The sequence below is a fragment of the Triticum aestivum genome, chromosome 5B (assembly GCF_018294505.1).
Source record: "Triticum aestivum cultivar Chinese Spring chromosome 5B, IWGSC CS RefSeq v2.1, whole genome shotgun sequence".
In the NCBI taxonomy this organism is placed as follows: Eukaryota; Viridiplantae; Streptophyta; class Magnoliopsida; order Poales; family Poaceae; genus Triticum; species Triticum aestivum.
Window position 1 is genome coordinate 114492512 of NC_057807.1, and position 24085 is coordinate 114516596.

Sequence of the window (24085 nt, forward strand, 5' to 3'; positions counted from 1 at the left end):
GGTTTCTTCCCAAACCATAATTCATACGGTGTCGTCTCAACGGATTTCGATGGAGCCCTATTTAAAGTGAATGCGGCAGTCTCTAAAGCATAGCCCCAAAAAGAAAGCGGTAAATCGGTAAGAGACATCATAGATCGCACCATATCTAACAGAGTGCGATTACGACGTTCGGACACACCATTACGCTGAGGTGTTCCAGGCGGCGTGAGTTGTGAAACTATTCCACATTTTCTTAAGTGTTCCCCAAACTCATGACTCAAGTATTCTCCTCCACGATCTGATCGTAGAAACTTGATTTTCCTGTCACGTTGATTTTCAACCTCACTCTGAAATTCCTTGAACTTTTCAAAGGTTTCAGACTTGTGTTTCATTAAGTAGATATACCCATACCTACTTAAATCATCAGTGAGGGTGAGAACATAACGATAGCCACCATGAGCCTCAACACTCATTGGACCACACACATCGGTATGTATGATTTCCAATAAGTCGGTTGCTCGCTCCATTGTTCCTGAGAACGGAGTCTTGGTCATTTTACCCATAAGGCATGGTTCGCACGTGTCAAATGATTCATAATCAAGAGACTCTAAAAGTCCATCAGCATGGAGCTTCTTCATGCGTTTGACACCTATGTGACCAAGGCGGCAGTGCCACAAGTATGTGGGACTATCATTATTAACCTTACTTCTTTTGGTACTCACATTATGAATATGTGTAGCATCACGTTCGAGATTCATAAAGAATAAACCATTCACCATAGGAGCATGACCATAAAACATATCTCTCATAAAAATGGAACAACCATTATTCTCAGATTTAAAAGAGTAGCCATCTCGAATTAAACGAGATCCCGATACAATGTTCATGCTCAAAGCTGGCACTAAATAACAATTATTAAGGTTTAAAACTAATCCCGAAGGGAGATGCAGAGGTAGCGTGCCGACGGCGATCACATTGACCTTGGAACCATTCCCGACGCGCATCGTCACCTCGTCCTTTGCCAGTTTCCGCTTATTCCGCAGCCCCTGCTTTGAGTTACAAATGTGAGCAACTGCACCGGTATCAAATACCCAGGAGCCACTACGGGCACTAGTAAGGTACACATCAATTACATGTATATCACATATACCTTTTGTTTTGCCGGCCTTCTTATCCGCTAAGTACTTAGGGCAGTTCCGCTTCCAGTGACCGCTTCCCTTGCAATAAAAGCACTCAGTCTCGGGCTTGGGTCCATTCTTTGGCTTCTTCCCGGCAGCTTGCTTGCCGGGCGCGGCAACCTCCTTGCCGTCCTTCTTGAAGTTCTTTTTACCCTTGCCTTTCTTGAACTTAGTGGTTTTATTGACCATCAACACTTGATGTTCCTTCCTGACTTCTACCTCTGCTGATTTCAGCATAGCAAATACTTCAGGAATGGTCTTTTCCATCCCCTGCATATTGAAGTTCATCACAAAGCTCTTGTAGCTTGGTGGAAGCGACTGGAGGATTCTGTCAATGACCGCATCATCCGGGAGATTAACTCCCAGCTGAGTCAAGCGGTTATGCAACCCAGACATAGTGAGTATGTGCTCACTGACAGAACTGTTTTCCTCCATCTTACAGCTAAAGAATTTGTCAGAGACTTCATATCTCTCGACCCGGGCATGAGCTTGGAAAACCATTTTCAGCTCTTCGAACATCTCATATGCTCCATGTCTCTCAAAACGTTTTTGGAGCCCCGGCTCTAGGCTGTAAAGCATGCCGCACTGAACGAGGGAGTAGTCATCGAAACGTGCCTGCCAAGCGTTCATAACATCTTGTTCTGCAGGGAGAACGGGTGCGTCACCAAGCGGTGCTTGTAGGACATAATCTTTCTTGGCAGCTATGAGGATGATCCTCAGGTTCCGGACCCAGTCCGTATAGTTGTTGCCATCGTCTTTCAGCTTAGTTTTCTCTAGGAACGCGTTGAAGTTGAGGACTACGTTGGCCATTTGATCTACAAGACATATTGCAAAGATTTTAGACTAAGTTCATGATAATTAAGTTCAACTAATCAAATTATTAGTGAACTCCCACTTAGATTAGACATCCCTCTAGTCATCTAAGTATTACATGATCCGAGTTAAACTAGACCGTGTCCGATCATCACGTGAGACGAACTAGTCAACATCGGTGAACATCTTCATGTTGATCGTATCTTCTATACGACTCATGCTCGACCTTTCGGTCTTCTGTGTTCCGAGGCCATGTCTGTACATGCTAGGCTCGTCAAGTCAACCTAAGTGTTTGCATGTGTAAATCTGTCTTACACCCGTTGTATGTGAACGTCTGAATAAAACACCCGATCATCACGTGGTGTTTTGAAACAGCGAACTGTCGCAACGGTGCACAGTTAGGGGGAACACTTCTTGAATTTATTGTGAGGGATCATCTTATTTACTACCGTCGTTCTAAGTAAACAAGATGCAAAACATGATAAACATCACATGCAATCAAATAATAAACGTGACATGATATGGCCAATATCACATAGCTCCTTTGATCTCCATCTTGGGGCTCCATGATCATCTTGTCACCGGCTTGACACCATGATCTCCATCATCATGATCTCCATCATCGTGTCTCCATGAAGTTGCTCGCCAACTATTACTTCTACTACTATGGCTAACGCGTTTAGCAATAAAGTAAAGTAATTTACATGGCGTTTCTTGATGACACGCAGGTCATATAAAAGAATAAAGACAACTCCTATGGCTCCTGCCGGTTGTCATACTCATCGACATGCAAGTCCTGATTCCTATTACAATAGCATGAACATCTCATACATCACATATAGATCATTCATCATTCATCACAACTTTGGCCATATCATATCACAAACCACTTGCTGCAAAAACAAGTTAGACGTCCTCTAATTGTTGTTGCAAGTTTTATGTGGCTGAATTAGGGTTCTAGCAAGAACGTTTTCTTACCTACGTTAAAGCCACAACGTGATTTGTCAACTTCTATTTACCCTTCATAAGGACCCTGTTCATCGATTCCGCTCCAACTAAAGTAGGAGAGACAGACACCCGCCAGCCACCTTATGCAACTAGTGCATGTTAGTCGGTGGAACCGGTCTCACGTAAGCGTACGTGTAAGGTTGGTCCGGGCCGCTTCATCCCACAATACCACTGAAGCAAGAAAGGACTAGTAACGGCAAGAAAGTTGACAAATCTACGCCCACAACAAATTGTGTTCTACTCGCGCAAGAAGAACTACGCATAGACCTAGCTCATGATGCCACTGTTGGGGAACGTTGCAGAAAACAAAAATTTTCCTACTCGTTTCACCAAGATCATCTAGGAGTTCATCTAGCAACGAGTCATTGGATGCATCTACGTACCTTTGTAGATCGCGAGCGGAAGCGTTCAAAAGAACGGTGATGATGCAGTCGTACTCGACGTGATCCAAATCACCGATGACCAGCGCCGAACGGACGGCACCTCAGTGTTCAACACACGTACGGAACAGCCACGTCTCCTCCTTCTTGATCCAGCAAGGGAGGGAGGAGAGGTTGAGGGAGATGGCACCAGCAGCAGCACGACGGCGTGGTGTTGATGGAGCTGCAGTACTCCGGCAGAGCTTCGCTAAGCACTATGGAGGTGGAGGAGGTGTTGGGGAGGGAGAAGGAGGCAACCAAAGGCCAAGGTGTTCAGGTATGAAGTCCCTCCTCTCCCCCACTATATATAGGAGGGCCAAGGGGGGGTGGTGCGCAGCCTAGGAGATCCAATCTCCTATGGCCGGCGGCCAAGGGGAGGTTTCCCTCCCCCCAAGGCACCTAGGAGGTGCCTTCCCCTCCTAGGACTCTTTCCCCCTCAAACCCTAGGCGCATGGGCCTATGTGGGGCTGGTGCCCTTGGCCCATTAGGCCAAGGCGCACCCCCTTACAGCCCATGTGGCCCCCCGGGACAGGTGGACCCACCCGGTGGACCCCCGGGACCCTTCCGGTGGTCCCGGTACAATACCGATAACCCCGAAACTTGTCCCGATGCCCGAAACAGGACTTCCCATATATAAATCTTTACCTCCGGACCATTCCGGAACTCCTCGTGACGTCCGGGATCTCATCCGGGACTCCGAACAACATTCGGGTTACTGCATATACATATCCCTACAACCCTAGCGTAACTGAACCTTAAGTGTGTAGATCCTACGGGTTCGGGAGACAAGCAGACATGACCGAGACGACTCTCCGGTCAATAACCAACAGCGGGATCTGGATACCCATGTTGACTCCCACATGCTCCACGATGATCTCATCGGATGAACCACGATGTCGAGGATTCTATCAACCCCGTACGCTATTCCCTTTGTCTATCGATATGTTACTTGCCCGAGATTCAATCGCCGGTATCCCAATACCTCGTTCAATCTCGTTACCGGCAAGTCACTTTACTCGTACCGTAATGCATGATCCCGTGACCAGACACTTGGTCACTCTGAGCTCATTATGATGATGCATTACCGAGTGGGCCCAGTGATACCTCTCCGTCATACGGAGTGACAAATCCTAGTCTTGATCCATGTCACCCAACAGACACTTTCGGAGATACCCGTAGTCTACCTTTATAGTCACCCAGTTACGTTGTGACGTTTGGCATACCCAAAGCACTCCTACGGTATCCGGGAGTTACACGATCTCATGGTCTAAGGAAAAGATACTTGACATTGGAAAACTCTACCAAACGAACTATACGATCTTGTGCTATGTTTAGGATTGGGTCTTGTCCATCACATCATTCTCCCAATGATGTGATCTCGTTATCAATGACATCCAGTGTCCATAGTCAGGAAACCATGACTATCTGTTGATCAACGAGCTAGTCAACTAGAGGCTCACTAGGGACATGTCGGTGTCTGTTATTCACACATGTATTACGATTTCCGGATAACACAATTATAGCATGAATAAAGAAAATTATCATGAACAAGGAAATATAATAATAATGCTTTTATTATTGCCTCTAGGGCATATTTCCAACACATAGAACTAAATAAGATGCCCGGCAAACAAGCTGTTAGTTTTAATCTTGCGCCGACGATCAACAAACTGATGGCGCATAACACCATGACATCGACACTTAAACATTACACCAGTCTTTTTAAGAAAACATTAACCAAACAAGAGACAATGCAAATAAGCCATTAGTTTTGATCTTGACGATGATAAGTTGGAACTTCAATAGAAAGGAGCGACGAATCCATCTGCATCAACAATCTCCAGTCACTGTATGAAAAAATGGAAACAAAGCAGATGGTAAATATTTCCGCATGAATGCAAATGGTGATGAGATGAAGATGGCATGCTCATGACAGTAAGAGTTGCATTATGATCTACTATTGGGTCAGCCATAGCTATCCATGCTCAACTTTAATTCTTATCTACTTCACAAATCTCACTTCATGTCATACACAGATGGTACCTCATATGGTTCACTAGAAATGGTAGCTGGAAGTAAGTTTCAGGTATTACTTTCTTTTACTTTGAAGCCTATTATAGGAGCAATTTTAAAGCAAACAACACACTCAGATCCAACGACTACAAGGCTACAACTTCTGTAATCCAACAACTATACATGTTCAGTAAAGTCAATTACATTGCCAATAGGAACAGGAACAAGCTATAAAAGACTAAACTGTAAGTAGAGAATGCATACCAGTAGGTTGCACATGCAGCAGTCACCACGACACGGCATAGTCCTGGAATAAAATGTATGTAAGATATAATGTTGATCCTCCATAAAATGTATGTAAGGCATAGTCCTGCACACTCGCCACCATTGGTGGCATCTCCTTTCTTGATTTGTTGCGATGAAGTCCCATTGCTCACAGCTTGGGAAAGGCTTGGCATGTTCTTAAAAAAACCAAGGAACCCACCAGGTGGGTGAGAATCCACTCCCCTGCCGAGACAATACTAGATGATCAAACAATCGACTTCATATCACAACAGGGTTTAATAAAAAAAGACATCACATTTAAGCAAAGAACATTTCATTTGTAATTTTTAAGATTGACTAGGCAGTATTCTAATCTACCGAAATATAAGGAAGGCTTTCTTATTACTAGTTAAGGAGAGACTAGACTATTACATGCTGGTTAGTTATAAGAACATTAATTAATTCATTAGGGAAAATTCTAAATGTTCAGAGTTTCAGATAAGATGGATGCACTTATTTGCTTTCTGTTTCTGTCATAACCATTTTTAAATTACAACAGCCGAGCATCATATCAAATACATGTGGATTCATATCATACAGAAACGCATAGCTGCATATCATGCAAATATTTGACAGTTTGACACCAACAAAGACCATCTGCATGTTCAGAGTTCAGATAAACAGAAAAACAAATGTATCACATAGCAGGCTAGCATTGCATGACAGTACTAACTAAACTAGATATGTGTAAACAGCTGAACAAATGTATCAAATAGAAGGCTATCATAGCAAGACTGTACTAGTAAACAGGGGGAGAACACATACCATGCTTCTGGATTCAGATCATCAACATTCGTGTACCACAAAGGGCCTTGCGTCTGGGGCAGCCAGCATGGTGCAGAGGCCGCCGCTGCCTTTGGTGGCCGTGGGGGGATCGAGGCACCTGGTCCGAGCTGGCGTGGTGGCGGGACGAGGTGTGGCGCCGACGGCGGCGGGACGAGGTGTGGCGCCGACGGCGGGACGAGATGCGGCATCAACGGCGGAACGAATTGAGCAGCGATGGCGGGACGACCTGAGGCTCCGGCGCACGCGTCCTTTTGGACTGCTGGCCCATCTCCTTGATGCGGCGCCGGCGGCTGTTCTAGGGTTTGGGGTGGTGGCGATTTGGGGGAAGCTGGAGACTTTAGAGCTTCCATTTGGCGCGCACCAAGCGATTTGGAGCGAGGAAAAGATGGATTTCGCGCGCGGAGGCGGAAGGAGAAGCGCACGAGGCAAGGGAGACGCACGGGATCGGAAGCGGCGGCGCTAGCGCTCGCATCGGGGTGCAAGCGGGCGGAAGGCTCTCGTGTTGTGTGTCTTAGCCCGACGCTTCACGAAGAGCCGGCTCCTTCTCTCTCCTTTCTTTTTTTCTCTCCAGCTCAGATTTTTGCTGACGTGGACTCCGTTGCAGCCTCCTGAATAGGACTATTGTACATGCTCTAAGTTACCAGACCATCACACATTCCAAGAAACAATGAGTCTATAACCTAATAAATATATCGTTGCATTACACTACATAGATGTTCCTACCCATTATGGAGGTAGTAACATAGTCTAGCAAAGTGTGTAAGCTACTAGCTTATGTTCTTGCCCATTGTGACCAGCCTAACTTAGCAAGTTTGTGAAAATATTGTGTTGCCTCGTGTGTAAGTGTGTAACGTGTTCTTTGAGGAATCGAAATAAGTTTAACGTGTGAGTAGACAGTAATACTTGTTTGTTTGTGCGCGTGAAATGTTTCCGTTACCCAGACGGCGCATGCAGTCGGTGGCGGTAAAATTGGTGATTTGCATGTGTCATTTTCTGGCTCATAGTGCAGGCGTGGTGCACTGACACTGCATCGCAGCTATACGCATGCAGGCGTACGAAATCACTATTCTGACCTTTTTATCAATCTTTATCACAAAATAAACTTGACATAAAAGTATTTCACAATCTGACTCTTTTAGCAACACCACAGCCCGTGGCGTTTCTTCTCCATATAAAAACGCCGAAGTAGCTCGCGTTTCGGACCCACATACGAACGCCAAGCTAGCTAGCGCTTCCGACCCATATGAAAACGCCAAGCATGTTGGCGTTGCCGCCCAGGCCGAAACGCCATGATCATTGGCGTTTGTAGCCGATAGTTTGCCCCTACAATTTGTAAAATTCCACCAGATTTGGTACTTGTGATGTTGTAACTAACCAACTGACCAATAACCACTACTGCGACGAACGAGTATTTTTTCAAGAGAGAACTAGGTACTCTCTTTGTAAAGAAATATAAAAATGTTTCATTAAAACTCATTTTCTCTGAAACATTTGTTAATCTTGGAGAATTATATAAGATACCAAAAGGAAACTTTTCTTTGATACCAGTAGCTCTCAGTACTGTAGATAAGCATGGAGAGGTGTGTGGCGAGACCAAGTGTCAGGCATCACCCTGACGAGCAAGACGACACGGGCACGCATAGGATACCGGAGTAGGACGGCACGGCCTAGTGCAGTGCAGGTGCAGACGCAGCGCTCCGTTTTGTTTGATCAAATCTGGGCCGATTAGTTTAAGCTAAACCCTATACTTGTTTTGCGGGGAGCTAAACCCTACACTTTGTGCTTGGGGAATGTATGCTCTTTAAGAGCTCCACGTCTACGTAGGCCCTCATGCATGGGGTGCGAAAATCAGGGGGGAATAATTCTACAAGATCTGTTTTTTTTTTCGTTTATATCAAGATGGACAGTGTCTAGATATCCTACACCATATGGTACATGTGGTAAGCAATCTTGAAGAACCCAAAAGTGGATTGTGCTATCTGTTGTTATGAATCTTATAAAGCTAGGGTTCCTCCGCCTCCCGCCGGCACCGCCGCCGGTCTGCCTCGTCTTCGATGGCCTTAGGGCCATGGGGGCGGTGAGAGGACTCCGTTTTTTGACCTTTGCTCGAGTTTCGTTAGGGTTTGTGTTCTGCTGAGGAAGACGGGGCGGCGACAGCTCCATGAAGATGGAATAAAGGTCTCCCCGCCTAGCCCCCGTTTCGGTGGTGCGTCTAGCATTGTCGGTGGGCGTGTGGAGGTGTGTCTCCGACGGATCTATCTCTGGTGGATTTTGCTCGGATCTTTCGTGTGCCTTCAGGTTGGATCCTTCTGATTTACGCTACTCTTCATCGACGGCGGTTGCTATTCTGGTGCGTTGGTCTTATGGGGCCTTAACATGACGACTTCCTGACTGTTTACTACAACATGTTTTGCCCGGCTCCGGTCAGGGAGGGGCGATGGCGGCGGCGCGCCTTCGGATCACTTTAGTGCTTGTAGTCATCGCTGTGTGGTTTACAGATCTCGATGTAATTTTTATTATTTTTAATGTTCGTTGTTATATCGTGATTGAAGATGAATAGGCTGAAAGTTTTTCTAAAAAGAAGAGAATCTTATAAAGCAATAAATTAAGGTGCACGGCACCATGTAAAGTGAAAATATGTATAGAAACTCTATTTGAGCGTCAACTAATTTCAAAGAGAGAAAATTGCTTTTTAGGAAAATATACAAATAGTATAAGCCAGCAGAGAAAAAGAAGTTTTAGGCCTGTTTATATACACAAATTTATGGGCAAATGTGAAACAAATATCTTCTGGATTAACTGCTAAACTTTTTTATCTCAGTGCAACCACTTTCTTACCTTTCTGAAAGGTGACTAGGGCAAAACTTTTCTCCCTTCAATCTTCGTTAGCGAGCCTATGGCGGGGGAGGGGAATCCTATTGCGTCGCTCCAACTAGTAGATAGGTTAGTGCCCTAGTCCTTGTAGGGCAATGCTCAGACGAATGGAATCACTCCTTCTTCTTCGACCCAGTCTTCAGGGATTGTTCCTTCTCAAGTCCGTATTTGACATAAGGTATTCCTCTGGTATCCGGGAGTTGAATGATCTCATGGTCGAAGGAATATGTATTTAACATTAAGAAAGCAGTAGCAATAAAATGAACGATCATATGCTAAGCTAACGGATGGGTCTTGTCCATCACATCATTCTCCTAATGATGTGATCCTGTTATCAAGTGACAACACATGTCTATGGTTAGGAAACCTTAATCATCTTTGATCAATGAGCTAGTCTAGTAGAGGCTCACTAGGGACATGCACTACAAAAAAAGACACATCCATGACATTTTCGGCCGAACGATTTTTTTTCCTATCCTGCTTATGGCACTTCTATGATGATGATTGTGACAAAACCCGATATCATCATAGATGTGGTGGGCTCCTACTTCTATGACAAAAAATCATGACAGAAAATGGCTTTTTGTCCTGGGCGGGCCAGAGACGCACCTGCATGACCTTTGGGCTGTCCATGACGGGAAAAAATCATGGTAGAAGCGAGGGCGACAAAAATTTCGGGGAGTTCCCGGTTAGGTGGGTGGTTGGGGCCGAGCGATGCACGGACGTTTGCGTGTTTCTCTCGTACACGTACGCACGTGTGTGCGAGGCGTTGCACTCTAACTGAATCCAAGCGAGGCGTTGGGCTCTAACTAAACCCGAGCGATTGCACTAGGTACGTGCTGAACCCCGATCGATCCCTTGCTGTTAACTGAACCCGAGTGATTCCTTCGCTACTGCTGCTAACTGAAGCCGATCGAAGCTGCCTCTTGATGAACAGTTCGCGATGGGGGTTGGATGAATAGTTCCTGGTGGGGGTTGGATGAACATGATCCTGTGGTAGTAGAGGCCGTTGCCGCTAGATGAATAGGACCCCGATCGAGGAGGTGGGGGTGGATGAATAGTAGCCGGCGGGGGGACCCCGTGGAGGGCTGGTTGAACAGGACCCCGTGGAGGGGCGGTTGAACAGGACCCCGTGGAGGGCTGGATGAACAGTAGCCGGTGGAGCCTGGATGGACAGGACTCCCTGGATGAACAGTAGTTGGTGGAGGCTGGAGGAAGTCGACGGTGGATGAACAGTAGCAGGTGGAGGCTAGAGGAAGTCGACGGTGGATGAACAGTAGCACGTGTAGTCTCGTTTTACGGTACACCACACCCCTTCCTATGAATAGGACCCCCGTTTTGACCGTAGGCGCTCCAACACAGGTCAGTTTCCTCCGTTTTGCGGTACGCCACACCCCCCAATCAATAGGACCCCCGTTTCGACTGTAGCGCTCCAACACAAGTCCGTTTCCTCCATTTTGCGGTACGCCACCTCTCGATTAACAGGACCCCTGTTTCGACCGTAGCCGGTCGAACAGAAGGTCGTTTCCTCCGTACTATGGTACGCCAGACCCCGTTTCGGCTGTTCCGTCCAAGCCGGTTGGCTACCGTTGAACATGACACATTCCGACCTAGTCTGTTGCCTCCCGATGAACATGACGTTATTTCTGCGTTTCGACCCAGCCGGTTGCCTGCCTGATGAACATGACGCCGTTGCTGTCGTCTGTTGCCTTACCATGTACATGAGCCCTGGCCGTATGTATGCGCGAGTACGCGTTCGATACCCCGCCCATATGTACGTACGTAGCCGTATTTACTATCTTGCAGCATGGCCGTATGTACGTGTACACGATATAGACGAGACTGTGTGACATGCTACCTCGGCGCCTCTACTTCAACATGTGCCGCTCCTTACTTGGCCACGGTACATCGCTGCGGAGAGATGATACGTCCATTTTGCATCATGCTTTTATATCAATATTTATTGCATTATGGACTGTTATTACATGTTATGTCACAATACTTATGGCTATTCTCTCTTATTTTACAAGGTTTACATAAAGAGGGAGAATGCCGGCAGCTAGGATTCTGGCTGGAAAAGGAGCAAATATTGGAGATCTATTCTGCACATCTCCAAAAGTCCTGAAACTCCACGAAAGTCAATTTTGGAATTAATGATAAATATTGAGCGGAAGAAGTACCTGAGGGGGACACCCACCATCCACGAGGGTGGGGGCGCGCCCTACCCCCCTGGGCGCGCCCCCTGCCTCGTGGGCCACCTAGCAGCCCTCCGGTGCCCATCTTCTGCTATATGAAGTCTTTTACCCTGAAAAAAAATCATAAGCAAGCTTACGGGACAAAACTCCGCCGCCACGAGGCGGGACCTTGGCGGAACCAATCTAGGGCTCCGGCGGAGCTGTTCTGCCTGGGAAACTTCCCTCCGGGAGGGGGAAATCATCACCATCGTCATCACCAACGATCCTCTCATTGGGAGGGGGTCAATCTCCATCGACATCTTCACCAGCACCATCTCCTCTCAAACCCTAGTTCATCTCTTGTATCCAATCTTTGTACCAAAACCTCAGATTGGTACCTGTGGGTTGCTAGTAATGTTGATTAATCCTCGTAGTTGATGCTTGTTGGTTTATTTGGTGGAAGATCATATGTTCATATCCTTAATGCATATTAATACCCCTCTAATTTTGAACATGAATATGCTTCGTGACTAGTTACGTTTGTTCCTGATGACATGGGTGAAGTCTTGCTATTAGTAGTCATGTGAATTTGGTATTCGTTCGATATTTTGATGAGATGTATGTTGTCTATCCTCTAGTGGTGTTATGTGAACGTCGACTACATGACACTTCACCATTATTTTGGCCTAGAGGAAGGCATTGGGAAGTAATAAGTAGATGATGGGTTGGTAGAGTGACAGAAGCTTAAACCTAGTTTATGAGTTGCTTCGTAAGGGGCTGATTTGGATCCATATGTTTCATGCTATGTTTAGGTTTACCTATTTCTTTTGTAGTTGAGGATGCTTGCAATAGGGGTTAATCATAAGTGGGATGCTTGTCCAAGAAAGGGCATTAAACAAGCACCGGTCCACCCACATATCAAATGATCAAAGTAACAAACGCGAATCATATGAGCGTGATGAAAACTAGCTTGACGATAATTCCCATGTGTCCTCGGGAGCGCTTTTCTCATTAATAGAACTTGTCCAGACTTGTCCTTTGCTACAAAAAGGATTGGGCCACCTTGCTGCACCTTATTTACTTTTATTGCTTATTACCCGTTACAAATTATCTTATCACAAAACTATCTGCTACCTACAATTTCAGTGCTTGCAGAGAATACCTTACTGAAAACCGCTTGTCATTTCCTTCTGCTCCTCGTTGGGTTCGACACTCTTACTTATCGAAAGGACTACGATAGATTCCCTACCTTTGTGGGTCATCAAGACTCTTTTCTGGCGCCATTGCCGGGGAGTGCAGTGCCTTTGGTAAGTGGAACTTGGTAAGGAAATATTTATATAGTGTGCTGAAATTTACTGTCACTTGTTACTATGGATCATAATCCTTTGAGGGGCTTGTTCGGGGTATCTCCACCCCGACCAGTAGAGCAAAGAGTTGCTCCTCAACCTACTGAACCTACTGAAATTTTTTACTTTGAAATTCCTTAGGGTATGGTAGAGAAACTGCTAGCTAATCCCTTTGCAGGAGATGGAACATTGCATCCCAATTTACACCTAATCTATGTGGATGAAGTTTGTGGATTATTTAAGCTTGCAGGTATGCCCGATGATGTTATCAAGAAGAAGGTCTTCCATTTATCTTTGAAGGGATATGCATTGACATGGTATAGGCTATGTGATGATATGGGATCCTGGGACTATAAACGATTGAAATTGGAATTTCACCAGAAGTTTTATCCTATTCATCTTATTCATCGTGATCGCAATTATATATATAATTTTTGGCCTCGCGAAGGAGAAAGCATCGCTCAAGCTTGGGGGAGGCTTAAGTCAATGTTATATTCATGCCCCAATCATGAGCTCTCAAGAGAAATGATTATTCAAAATTTTTATGCTCGGCTTTCTCTCAACAATCGCTCCATGATCGATACTTCTTGTGCTGGGTCTTTTATGATGAAGACTATTGAATTCAAATGGGATTTATTGGAAATAATTAAACACAACTATGAAGATTGGGTTTCTGACGATGGTACGGAGTTAGGTATAACACCTAAGTTTGATTGTGTTAAATTTTTTATGGATACCGATGCTTTTCGTGGATTTAGCACTTAATATGGACTTGACTCTGAGATGGTAGCTTCTTTCTGTGAATCATTTGCTACTCATGTTGATCTCCCTAAGGAGAAGTGGTTTAAATATAATCCTCCCACTAAAGTAAAAGTAGTTGCACCTACTATAGTTGAAGAAAAGACTATCACTTATAATGATCCTATTGTTCCTTCCACTTATATTGAGAAACCACCTTTCCCTGTTAGGATAAAGGATCATGCTAAAGCCTCAACTGTGGCTCGTAAGAGTAATACTAGAACATATACACCACCTGAGAAAATTAAAGTTGAACCTAGTATTGCTATGATTAAAGATCTCTTGGCTGATAATATTGATGGGCATGTTATTTATTTCTGTGATCAAGCTGCTAGAATTGCTAGACCCGATGCTAAGAAACATAGACCCGTTGTAGGCATGCATGTTATTTCTGTTAAAATAGGAGATCATTGTTATCATGGCTTATGTGATATGGGTGCTAGTGCCAGTGCAATACCTTATTCCTTATATGAAGAAATTATGCATGATATTGCACATGCTGAGGTAGAAGAAATTGATGTTACAATTAAGCTTGCCAATAGAGATACTATTTCACCAATCGGGATTGTTAGATATGTTGAAGTCTTGTGTGGGAAAGTTAAATATCCTGCTGATTTTCTTGTTCTTGGTTCCCCACAAGATGACTTTTCTCCCATTATATTTGGTAGACCCTTCTTGAATACTGTTAATGCTAAGATAGATTGCGAAAAGGATGTTGTTACGATTGGCTTAGGAGATATGTCTCATGAGTTTAATTTTGCTAAATTTCATAGACAACCCCATGATAAAGAATTGCCTAGTAAGGATGAAATTATTGGTCTTGCTTCTATTGTCGTACCTCCTAATGATCCGTTAGAACAATATTTGCTAGACAATGAAAATGATATGTTTATGAATGAAAGAAGGGAAATAGATGAAGTATTCTTTAAACAGGGTCCTATTTTGAAACACAACTTGCCTGTTGAAATCCTAGGGTATCCTCCACCACCCAAGGGTGATCCTGTGTTTGAGCTTAAACCATTACCTGATACTCTTAAATATGCTTATCTTAATGAAAAGAAGATATATCCTATTATTATCAGCGCTAACCTTTCAGAGCATGAAGAGGAAAGATTATTGAAAACTTTGAACAAGCACCGTGCTGCTATTGGATATACTCTTGATGATCTTAAGGGTATTAGTCCCACTCTATGCCAACACAAAATAAAATTGGAAGAAGTTGCCAAACCAGGTATTGATCACCAACGACGGTTGAACTCTAAGATGAAATAAGTGGTAAGAAAGGAAATACTAAAGCTCCTTGAGGCAGGTATATTTTATCCCATTGCTGATAGTCAGTGGGTAAGTCCTATCCATTGTGTCCCTAAGAAGGGAAGTATTACTATCGTTCCTAATGATAAAGATGAATTGACCCTGCAAAGAGTTATTACAGGTTATACGATGGTCATTGATTTCCACAAATTAAATAAAGCTACTAAAAATATCATTACCCTTTACCTTTTATTGATCAAATGCTAGAAAGATTATCCAAACATACACATTTTTGCTTTCTAGATGGTTATTCTGGTTTCTCTCAAATACCTGTGTTAGCGGAGGATCAAGAAAAGACCACTTTTACTTGCCCTTTCGGTACTTTTGCTTATAGACGTATGCCTCTTGGTTTATGTAATGCACTTGCTACCTTTCAAAGATGCATGATGGCTATATTCTCTGACTTTTGTGAAAAGATTTGTGAGGTTTTCATGGATGATTTCTCCATTTATGGATCCTCTTTTGATGATTGCTTGAGCAACCTTGATCGAGTTTTACAGAGATGTGAAGATACTAGTCTCGACTTGAATTGGGAAAAGTGCCACTTTATGGTTAATGAAGGCATTGTCTTGGGGCATAAAATTTATGAAAGAGGTATTGAAGTTGATAAAGCTAAGGTTGGTGCTATTGAAAAGATGCCATGTCCCAAGGACATTAAAGGTATAAGAAGTTTCCTTGGTGATGCCGGTTTTTATAGGAGGTTCATTAAGGACTTTTCTAAAATTTCTAGGTCTCTGACTAATCTATTACAAAACGATATTCCTTTTGTCTTCGATGATGATTGTATATAGGCATTTGAAATACTTAAGAAAGCTTTGATTTCTGCACCTATTGTTCAGCCACCTGATTGGAATTTACCCTTTGAAATTATGTGTGATGTTAGCGATTATGCTGTAGGTGCTGTTCTAGGACAAAGAGTTGATAAGAAACTAAATGTTATTCAATATGCTAGTAAAACTCTAGACACTGCCCAGAGAAGTTATGCTACTACCGAAAAAGAATTCCTAGCAGTTGTATTTGCATGTGATAAGTTTAGACCTTATATTGTTGATTCTAAAGTAACTATTCACACTAATCATGCTGCTATTAAATATCTTATGGAAAAGAAAGATGCTAAACCTAGACTTATTAGATGGGTTCTTCTGCTACAAGAATTTGATTTACATATTATTGATAGAAAGGGAGCTGAGAACCCCGTTGCAGACAACTTGTATAGGTTAGAGAATGTTCTTGATAACCCACTACCTATTGATGATAGCTTTCCTGATGAACAATTAGCTGTCATAAATTCTTCTCGCACTGCCCCATGGTATGCTGATTATGCTAATTACATTGTTGCTAAATTTATACCACCTAGTTTCACATACCAGCAAAAGAAAAAGTTTTTCTATGATTTAAGACATTATTTCTGGGATGACCCACACCTTTATAAAGAAGGAGTAGATGGTGTTATTGGATGTTGTGTACCTGAGCATGAACAGAAACAGATCCTACGCAAGTGTCACTCCGAGGCATATGGAGGACACCACGCTGGAGATAGAACTGCACACAAGGTATTGCAATCCGGTTTTTATAGGCCTATTCTTTTCAAAGATGCCCATAAGTTTGTCTTGTCTTGTGATGAATGTCAAAGAATTGGTAATATTAGTAGACGTCAAGAAATGCCTATGAATTATTCTCTTGTTATTGAACCATTCGATGTTTGGGGCTTTGGTTAAATGGGACTGTTTCCTACCTCTAATAGGTATACACATATTTTAGTTGCTGTTGATTACGTTACTAAGTGGGTAGAAGCTATTACAACTAGTAGTGCTGATCATAACACCTCTATTAAGATGTTTAAAGAAGTTATTTTTCTGAGGTTTGGAGTCCCTAGATACTTAATGACTGATGGTGGTTCACATTTTATTCATGGTGCTTTTCGTAAAATGCTTGCTAAGTATGATGTTAATCATAAAATTGCATCTCCATATCACCCACAGTCTAGTGGTCAAGTAGAATAGAGTAATAGAGAGCTTAAATTAATTTTGCAAAAGACTGTTAATAGATCTAGAAAGAATTGTGTCGGTGGGAAACGACACCTACGGGATCACAAGAATCCCTACTACGGTTGTTAGGGCGCATGGTTGTGAGAAGAGCAGGATTAGCAATCAGCACAAGGATCGTTTACCCAGGTTCGGGCCGCGAGGATGCGTAAAACCCTAGTCATGCTTTGGTGGATGTATTGAGTGTTCTTGAGCTCTTGAACTAGCTACGGTGGTTGCGTGGTTCAAAAGAGCCGAATCCCTCTTCAGTACGCCATAGGTCTCCTTTTATAGTCGAAAGGGGTTGCCACAGGAGGTGGAAAGGCCTACAGTGCTATGAGCTTATTGCCCGTATTACAGGAAAAGGCGCATTTAATGCGTAGCTTAGGTGTCCTCTTGCTTTATCGGGGACGGGAGCGAGACCCGTCCCGTCCGTCGCCGCTCCTCCTCGCTTCGACACGCGCCCTGGCCAGCGATGCCCATGTAGGCAGGCAAGCATCTGAGGTGGCACGGTGGTGGAGCCTCCACAAAGATCTGCATGCCGCCACGTAGGCATGTGCTGAGTTGGCCTGGAAGTTGCATGTTGCCACGCAGGTGCTTGCCCAGCTAGTTGGGCTGGCAGCTGCATGTGAACGGCGGTGGAGACTTGGTTGGCGTGGGCCTGACAGTGGCCCCGCTGATGCCCTTGGCGAGGGCCTTGCTAGGTGGCCAGCAAGGGTCTTGCCGTGGCGCGCTGTCGTCCCCGGTAAGGATCTTGCCGGGGGTCTTGCGGGTTTCCTCGGCAAGGATCTTGCCGAGGATCACTGCCTTCCAATCCTCATCTGACCTTGAATATTCTTTGTCTTCACAAAGATCTGCATGCCACCATGGAGGTGCCTCCCGAGCCCTGGCCCAACGTGGTTGATGGTGTTGGAGACCGTGGGTTCGAGGGTGGCTCACTCCGTTGGTGTGGGCGAGCTGCCCCGGCAAGGGTCTTGCCGGGGAAACCTGTTTTGTCTGTCTGCTCTCTTTGGCGTTGCGCTGATTGTTTTTGTGGCTTCGACTCCTCCCTTTTTTCCTGCTAAGTGTGGCTCCGGCTTGTGGCTCTGACTGCCCGCGCACAAGTAAGGGGTACAAAGGAGTGCCCCTACTTTAGTACACCGACAGGAGCCCCCGGGCCTGGGCCACACATAGGCGCAACGCGTTGTTGGGCCAGGCCCAAAACGATGCGCGGGCAGGCGGGGCGGTTTTTACCGTAGTAACTTTTCGTCCGCTGCGCTTCCCCACGACCCGCGTTGAATGCGCGACGTGGGGGGTCGCGCGTGCGCGTGTGACCGCAGCACGCTGGCGTAATCTCCATAGTAAAGAGGCGGCTTGCTTGTCCCTTTGAGACCGCAGAGCCACCTCCCATTTACTGCCCCTACTTGTGAACCATCGCTCCACGCGTCCCATTGCGCCCGTCTCTTGCGCCACGTTTGCTGCATGCATGGCGCAGAGCAAATGACAGGTGCGCGGGATACGGAAGTCGCGCGCGCGCGTGGGTTGATTCCCACGCGCCTTCAATTGAGCAGGGAGGGCGGTCGACGGCCCCGCTCGTTGTCACTTCATCGAGCCGGATTGTCCGAAAGGGGCGGTCGTGCCGTGCCCCTGCACCTTTATAAGGAGGGTAGCGGGAGGAACAGCGCCCCTCAATCCTTTGCCACTTGCTCCTCCTCATTCATGCTCCCTCCTTCCTTTTGCCATGGCGAGGGGGCGTGGAGACGCTCCATCGGTGGTGGCGAGGGTCTCGGCCAGACAACGCGTCGCTCCTCCCCAAGAGCTCATGGCGGCAGAGCCAGCTGTTAGAGGAAGGGGGGGGGCGAGGTCGAGGCCATCGCGGTGCTCAGGGAAGAGGGGGATGGGGCGGCGCATCGGCCTCGCCTCCGCCAGTGGCCCCTCCCGCGGTGGAGGTCCACGTCGGGGACAACCCTTACGAGTTCTTCCTTAGGCTACGCCAGCCGCCGTGCCGTTGTCTTCGTCTCCCGACCCCATTTGCGTGGGAGATGGAGCTTGACCCGCCGCAGGGGCTGGGGCTGCACATGAGGGGTTGTGGGAACAGCGGCATATGGGCTGAAGTCGAGTTCCCAGCCCCTCACATCATGTACCTTCGCCGGGGGTGGAAGACTTTCGCTCGTATCCACAGCCTAACGGAGGGGTTCACTCTCCATTTCAAACTAATGGACAGCGGCCTCCTCTCTGTCAAGGTCTTTGGGCACTTCAGGACTCGCGTAAGGTGCTGCGTGGAGAGCTCCTCTAACGATGAAGATTCCTCCTCGTGTGAGAGTGGCGAGGAGGACAGCGGCAGCGAGGATGAGGGAAGCGGGCGGCAGGACGACGGGTCTGACTAAGTGTCAGGTGCGCCGCTCCGGGGCGACACCGGCGACCCCATCATCCATGTCGCCGGTTCCTTGAACTTCTCGGGGTCGCCTCCTTGGGAGGCTGGCGTAGGGAGGCCGGAGAAGCCGAAGAAGGCGGGTAGCGGGCCGTCAAGTCGGAGTACGATGGCACCGACGCCTTCATAGCGTATTGACGGACCGCTGCCTCATCTTCCAGCTCTCCCTCCGGCGCCACCACCGCCAACCCTCTCCTAGGTGACCGCCGGCATGCTCTCTTGGCGCCTTCTGCTCCTCATACCTCGCCTAGGCGCTCCTTCTGCCCGTTTGCTTTCTTGTTCTGCCTTCTGAGGAGAGGGACAAGAAAGGGATTACGGGCATCTTATCTCTTTTTAGTCTGTAAGCCTTTGGGCCTTTGTTAAATTTAGAACTTGTAACTCCCTTGCTCATGTTTTCACTCCGTATGAACTGTACCTGTGCGAGATGTTTTTAATGAAAAAGGGATGTTTGCCGGGTTTTTCATTCGTGGGTGAAAACCGCGACAAGGAGAGAATCCTCGTTATTATTTAAGATACACATTTTTTGCCCGGCAATAGGCCTTCCCGTTCCCCCACTTTGCTCGACCTTTCTCGCGCCCTTGGTGGAAGCAGGGATGAAGCGGGCTTAGGCTCCTCGTTCCATTTCCTTGCTGCCGCGACTACGACCAAATCCGGACCCAGGAGATAATCCTTGGGTACAAAAGAAGGGGAGCACGGTAGCCTAGAAATAAAACGAGGTTTCACATATCCCAGTTCCATACCGAAATGCATGATAGAGGATAAAAGACTTATCTGGATCTGCACCCCCGGCAACCTTGGCTTGCCGCGGTTGGATCCTTGTACTTGTAGCCCCCGACAACTTTGGTTTGCCAAGGTCGGGACACCAGTCCGTTCCATTTCTTCCAAATAGCTCGACAGAAGTGCTCATGTGCCCTGTGAACCAAAGAGGACAGAAAAGAACAGAGCGACGCACACTCGACCTCTAAGCTAGGGGTTAGCCGCCGCTAAGCACTATCAACCCTAACCGAGGAAGAACCTCGACCTAGCATGCATGCTATAACTTAGGGCGCCAGCGCTTTGTTTATTTATGCTCAGGGTCTATGCCTGGTTTTGTACAAAGGTTACATGCCTTGCCGACAAGGCTTGTACAAAAGGTGGCTTGCCGAGAGGCCCGGCAGCTGCACCTTATGGGTAAAACTTGCGAAGATGCTTGATGTTCCAGGAGTTGCTCACTGGTATGGCATCTTTGGTCTCCAGGCGGACTGCGTTGGGCCTGGTGACTCGTGTTACCCGATAAGGGCCTTCCCACTTTGGCGTCAACTTGTTGGAATTCTTGGCTGACTGAACATGCCGAAGTACAAGGTTGCCGCCTTCCTCAAAGCTCCGGGCATGAACCTTGTGGCTATGGTAGCGGCACAACGCTTGCTGGTAGCGTGCTGCTCTCATAGCCGCCCGGAGATGATCTTCCTCAAGGAGCATTGCGTCATCTTGCCGCAATCGCTCTTACTCAAGCTCATCATAAGCGAGCACTCGAGGTGATCCGTATATGAGTTCCATGGGGAGAACTACTTCTGCCCCGTTGACCAGGGCAAAGGGTGTCTGGCCGGTGGCTCGATTTGGTGTCCTTCTGATCGACCAAAGAACCGCCGACAACTCGTCAATCCAGCGCCTTCCACTCTTGCACAGCCTATCAAAAGTCTTCGTTCTTAAGCCTCGCAGAATTTCTGCGTTTGCTCTCTCTGCTTGGCCGTTGCTCCATGCGTGTGCCATGGAAGCAAAACAGACCTTGCTGCCGAGACCCTCAACGTACTGCATGAAGGCGTGGCTTGTGAACTGTGTGCCGTTGTCGGTGATGATCCTGTTGGGTACCCCAAAACGGCAAACTAGCCCCTTGAAGAACTTGATGGCTGACTGCACTGTCACCTTCCTCACCACTTCCACCTCTGGCCACTTTGCGAACTTGTCGATTGCAACGTACAAGTACTCAAAGCCCCCGACGGCACGAGGGAAAGGGCCCAATATGTCGAGCCCCCAGACCGAGAAGGGCCAGGAGAGAGGGATGGTTTGAAGAGCTTGAGCTGATTGATGAAGCTTCTTTGAATGGAACTGGCATGCATCACACTTGGTTACTAGTGCCGTTGCATCCTGGAGGGCAGTGGGCTAGAAGAAACCTTGCCAGAAAGCCTTGCCAGCAAGGGCCCTCAACCCTATGTGGGAGCCACATATGCCTCCATGTATCTCTGCCAACAGCTCTAGTCCTTCCTCTCGGGAGATGTACTTCAATTTCACCCCATTTGGTCTCTTTTTGTACAAGTCGTTGTCAACGAATTGGTACAGAGCAGACCGGCGGGCTACTCTCTCTGCCTCTTCCTGCTCCTCAGGAAGCTCTCCTTTTTGGAGGAATCAAACGGTGTGCTGCGTCCATGCCGGAGCCCATGGCTCGACGACAAGGACCAAATGCATCTCTTCTGCCACGGGAGCGGCCGTCTCCACGACCATGGCATGAGGCTCTGCCGGAGTCAGTTGCCCTGTGGCAGGATCGACATCCACGGCAACATCTTCGCCAGCGGCTCCGGGGAGCTCAGTGGGGAAGTACTTGCCGGGGCCTAGCTTCCTCCGCTTGTTCTGCCCGGTCGATGGTTCGACGGATGGTTGAGTCAAACGAAGCACAAAAGTACCTGGTTCCACATGTAGCTTGAGGGCAACACGCTTTGATAGGTAGTCGGCGATGTCGTTTTCCGTCCGAGGGACATGCTCCGCTCATATACCGTCAAAGTGCTCCTCTAGTTTCCTCACTTCATCCACGTAAGCTTCCATCAATGGGCTTTCATAATCTTTGTTGATCTGCCTGACGACGAGCTGCGAATCGCCCCTGACGATGAGCTTTTTGACTCCGAGGTCCGCCGCGATCCTGAGACCGGCAAGCAAGCCCTCGTACTCAGTGGTGTTGTTAGTTGACATCTCCCGGGAAAAGTGCATTTGGACGACATACTTGAGGTGCTCTCCGGTGGGTGTGACAAGCAGCACACCAGCACCGGCACCTTGCAGCGGAAAAGCCCCGTCAGAGGACATGATCCAGTTGCGGCTCATTTCCTTGCCGGAGAGAGTGGTCTCCTATACCTCTTCGTCAGGCGTCGAGGTCCATTCTGCAACGAACTCTGCTAAGACTCTGCTCTGAATCGTCGAGGTGCTTTCGAACTTTAAACTGAAACTTGACAGCTCCAGGGCCCATTCCACGATCCTCCCCGTTGCATCTGGGTTATGCAGTATCCGTTGCAATGGGAGGCGGGTGACCACGGTGATCTCGTGTGCTTGGAAGTAATGATGCAGCTTCCTCGAGGCCATAAGGAGGCCGGAGAGCAATTTTTTCACACCTGAGTACCTCGACCTAGCCCCTCGCAAGAGGGAGCTGACAAAGTAGACTAGGTGCTGCACCATTTTCTTCTTCTGGAACACTTCACCCAGTCGCGTGGGCCCTGTCGCACTGGCGTCAGCCTCCACCGGGACTCAGTCTTGCCGGGACCAAGCCCTGCCGGGAAGGGTTCCAGCTCTCTATCCGTTGACTCTGCCACTGCCGCTGCCTCTTCGTCGACCTCTCTCTGCGCCACTAGTGCGGCGCTAACCACCTGATTCGTTGCCGCTAGGTACAGCAGCAACGGTTCTTGTGGTCTGGGCGCAACCAGCACTAGGGTAGAGCAGAGGTACTTCTTCAAATCCTGCAGCGCTGCCTCGGCCTCCGGTGTCCACTCCATCGGGCCCGTCTTCTTCAAGATCTTAAAGAAGGGAAGGGCACGTTCCGCTGACTTGGAGATGAATCTGCTCATGGCGGCAACGCAGCCAGTGAGCCGACGCACGTCTTTGATCCGTTTAGGTGCCTCAATCCGCTCGATGGCCTTGATCTTATCTGTGTTTGCCTGCGCTGCGAAACAAAGAACCCGAGAAGCTTGCCGGACGGGACACCGAAGACACACTTCTCAGGGTTCAACTTGAGGTTGATCTTGTGCAGGTTCGCAAATGTTTCCTCCAGATCTTGCACAAGTGTTGCTTTGTCCTTGGTTTTGACCACTATGTCATCCATATAAGCTTCCATATTTCTATGTAGCTGGGGCTCAAAACCAATTTGGACTGCTCTTGCAAAGGTTGATCCAGCACTCTTCAACCCGAAAGGCATCCGTAAAAAGCAATATGTACCACATGGGGTGATGAATGCTGTCTTCTCCTCGTCTTCTTTCATCATGAAGATCTAGTGGTACCCTGAGTAGGCGTCGAGGAATGATAACATGTCACACCCAGCCGTGGAGTCGACCTCTGGTCTATGTGCGGTAATGGGAAGGGATCCTTTGGACAAGCTTTATTGATGTCTGTGTAATCAATACACAGTCTCCACTTCCCGTTTGCCTTGCGCACCACTACCAGGTTGGCCAACCACGTCGGATGGAGCACCCCCCTTACCAAGCCTGCCGCCTCTAGTTTTCTGATCTCCTCCGTGATGAACTCATGCCTTTCTAGAGCTTGCTTCCTGACCTTCTTCTTGACGAGCCATGCATGAGGGCAAACAGCAAGATGGTGCTCAATCACTTCCCTGGAAACGCCGGGGATGTCGGAGGCTTCCCATGCAAAAACATCGATATTCGCCCACAGGAAAGTGA

General features: G+C 47.2%; 1 protein-coding gene across 1 annotated transcript; it reads right to left on the reverse strand.

The window, feature by feature from the left end:
- Positions 1 to 5556: 5556 nt before the first annotated feature.
- Positions 5557 to 6909, reverse strand: LOC123114691 (pollen-specific leucine-rich repeat extensin-like protein 1). Its single transcript, XM_044536129.1, has 3 exons — positions 6500 to 6909; positions 5675 to 5917; positions 5557 to 5587 (listed from the first exon to the last, which is right to left on the reverse strand). The coding sequence occupies exons 1-3, from the start codon at positions 6868 to 6870 to the stop codon at positions 5557 to 5559; spliced, it is 645 nt and encodes a 214-aa protein (XP_044392064.1). The 5' UTR covers positions 6871 to 6909.
- Between the last annotated feature and the right edge of the window lie 17176 nt (positions 6910 to 24085).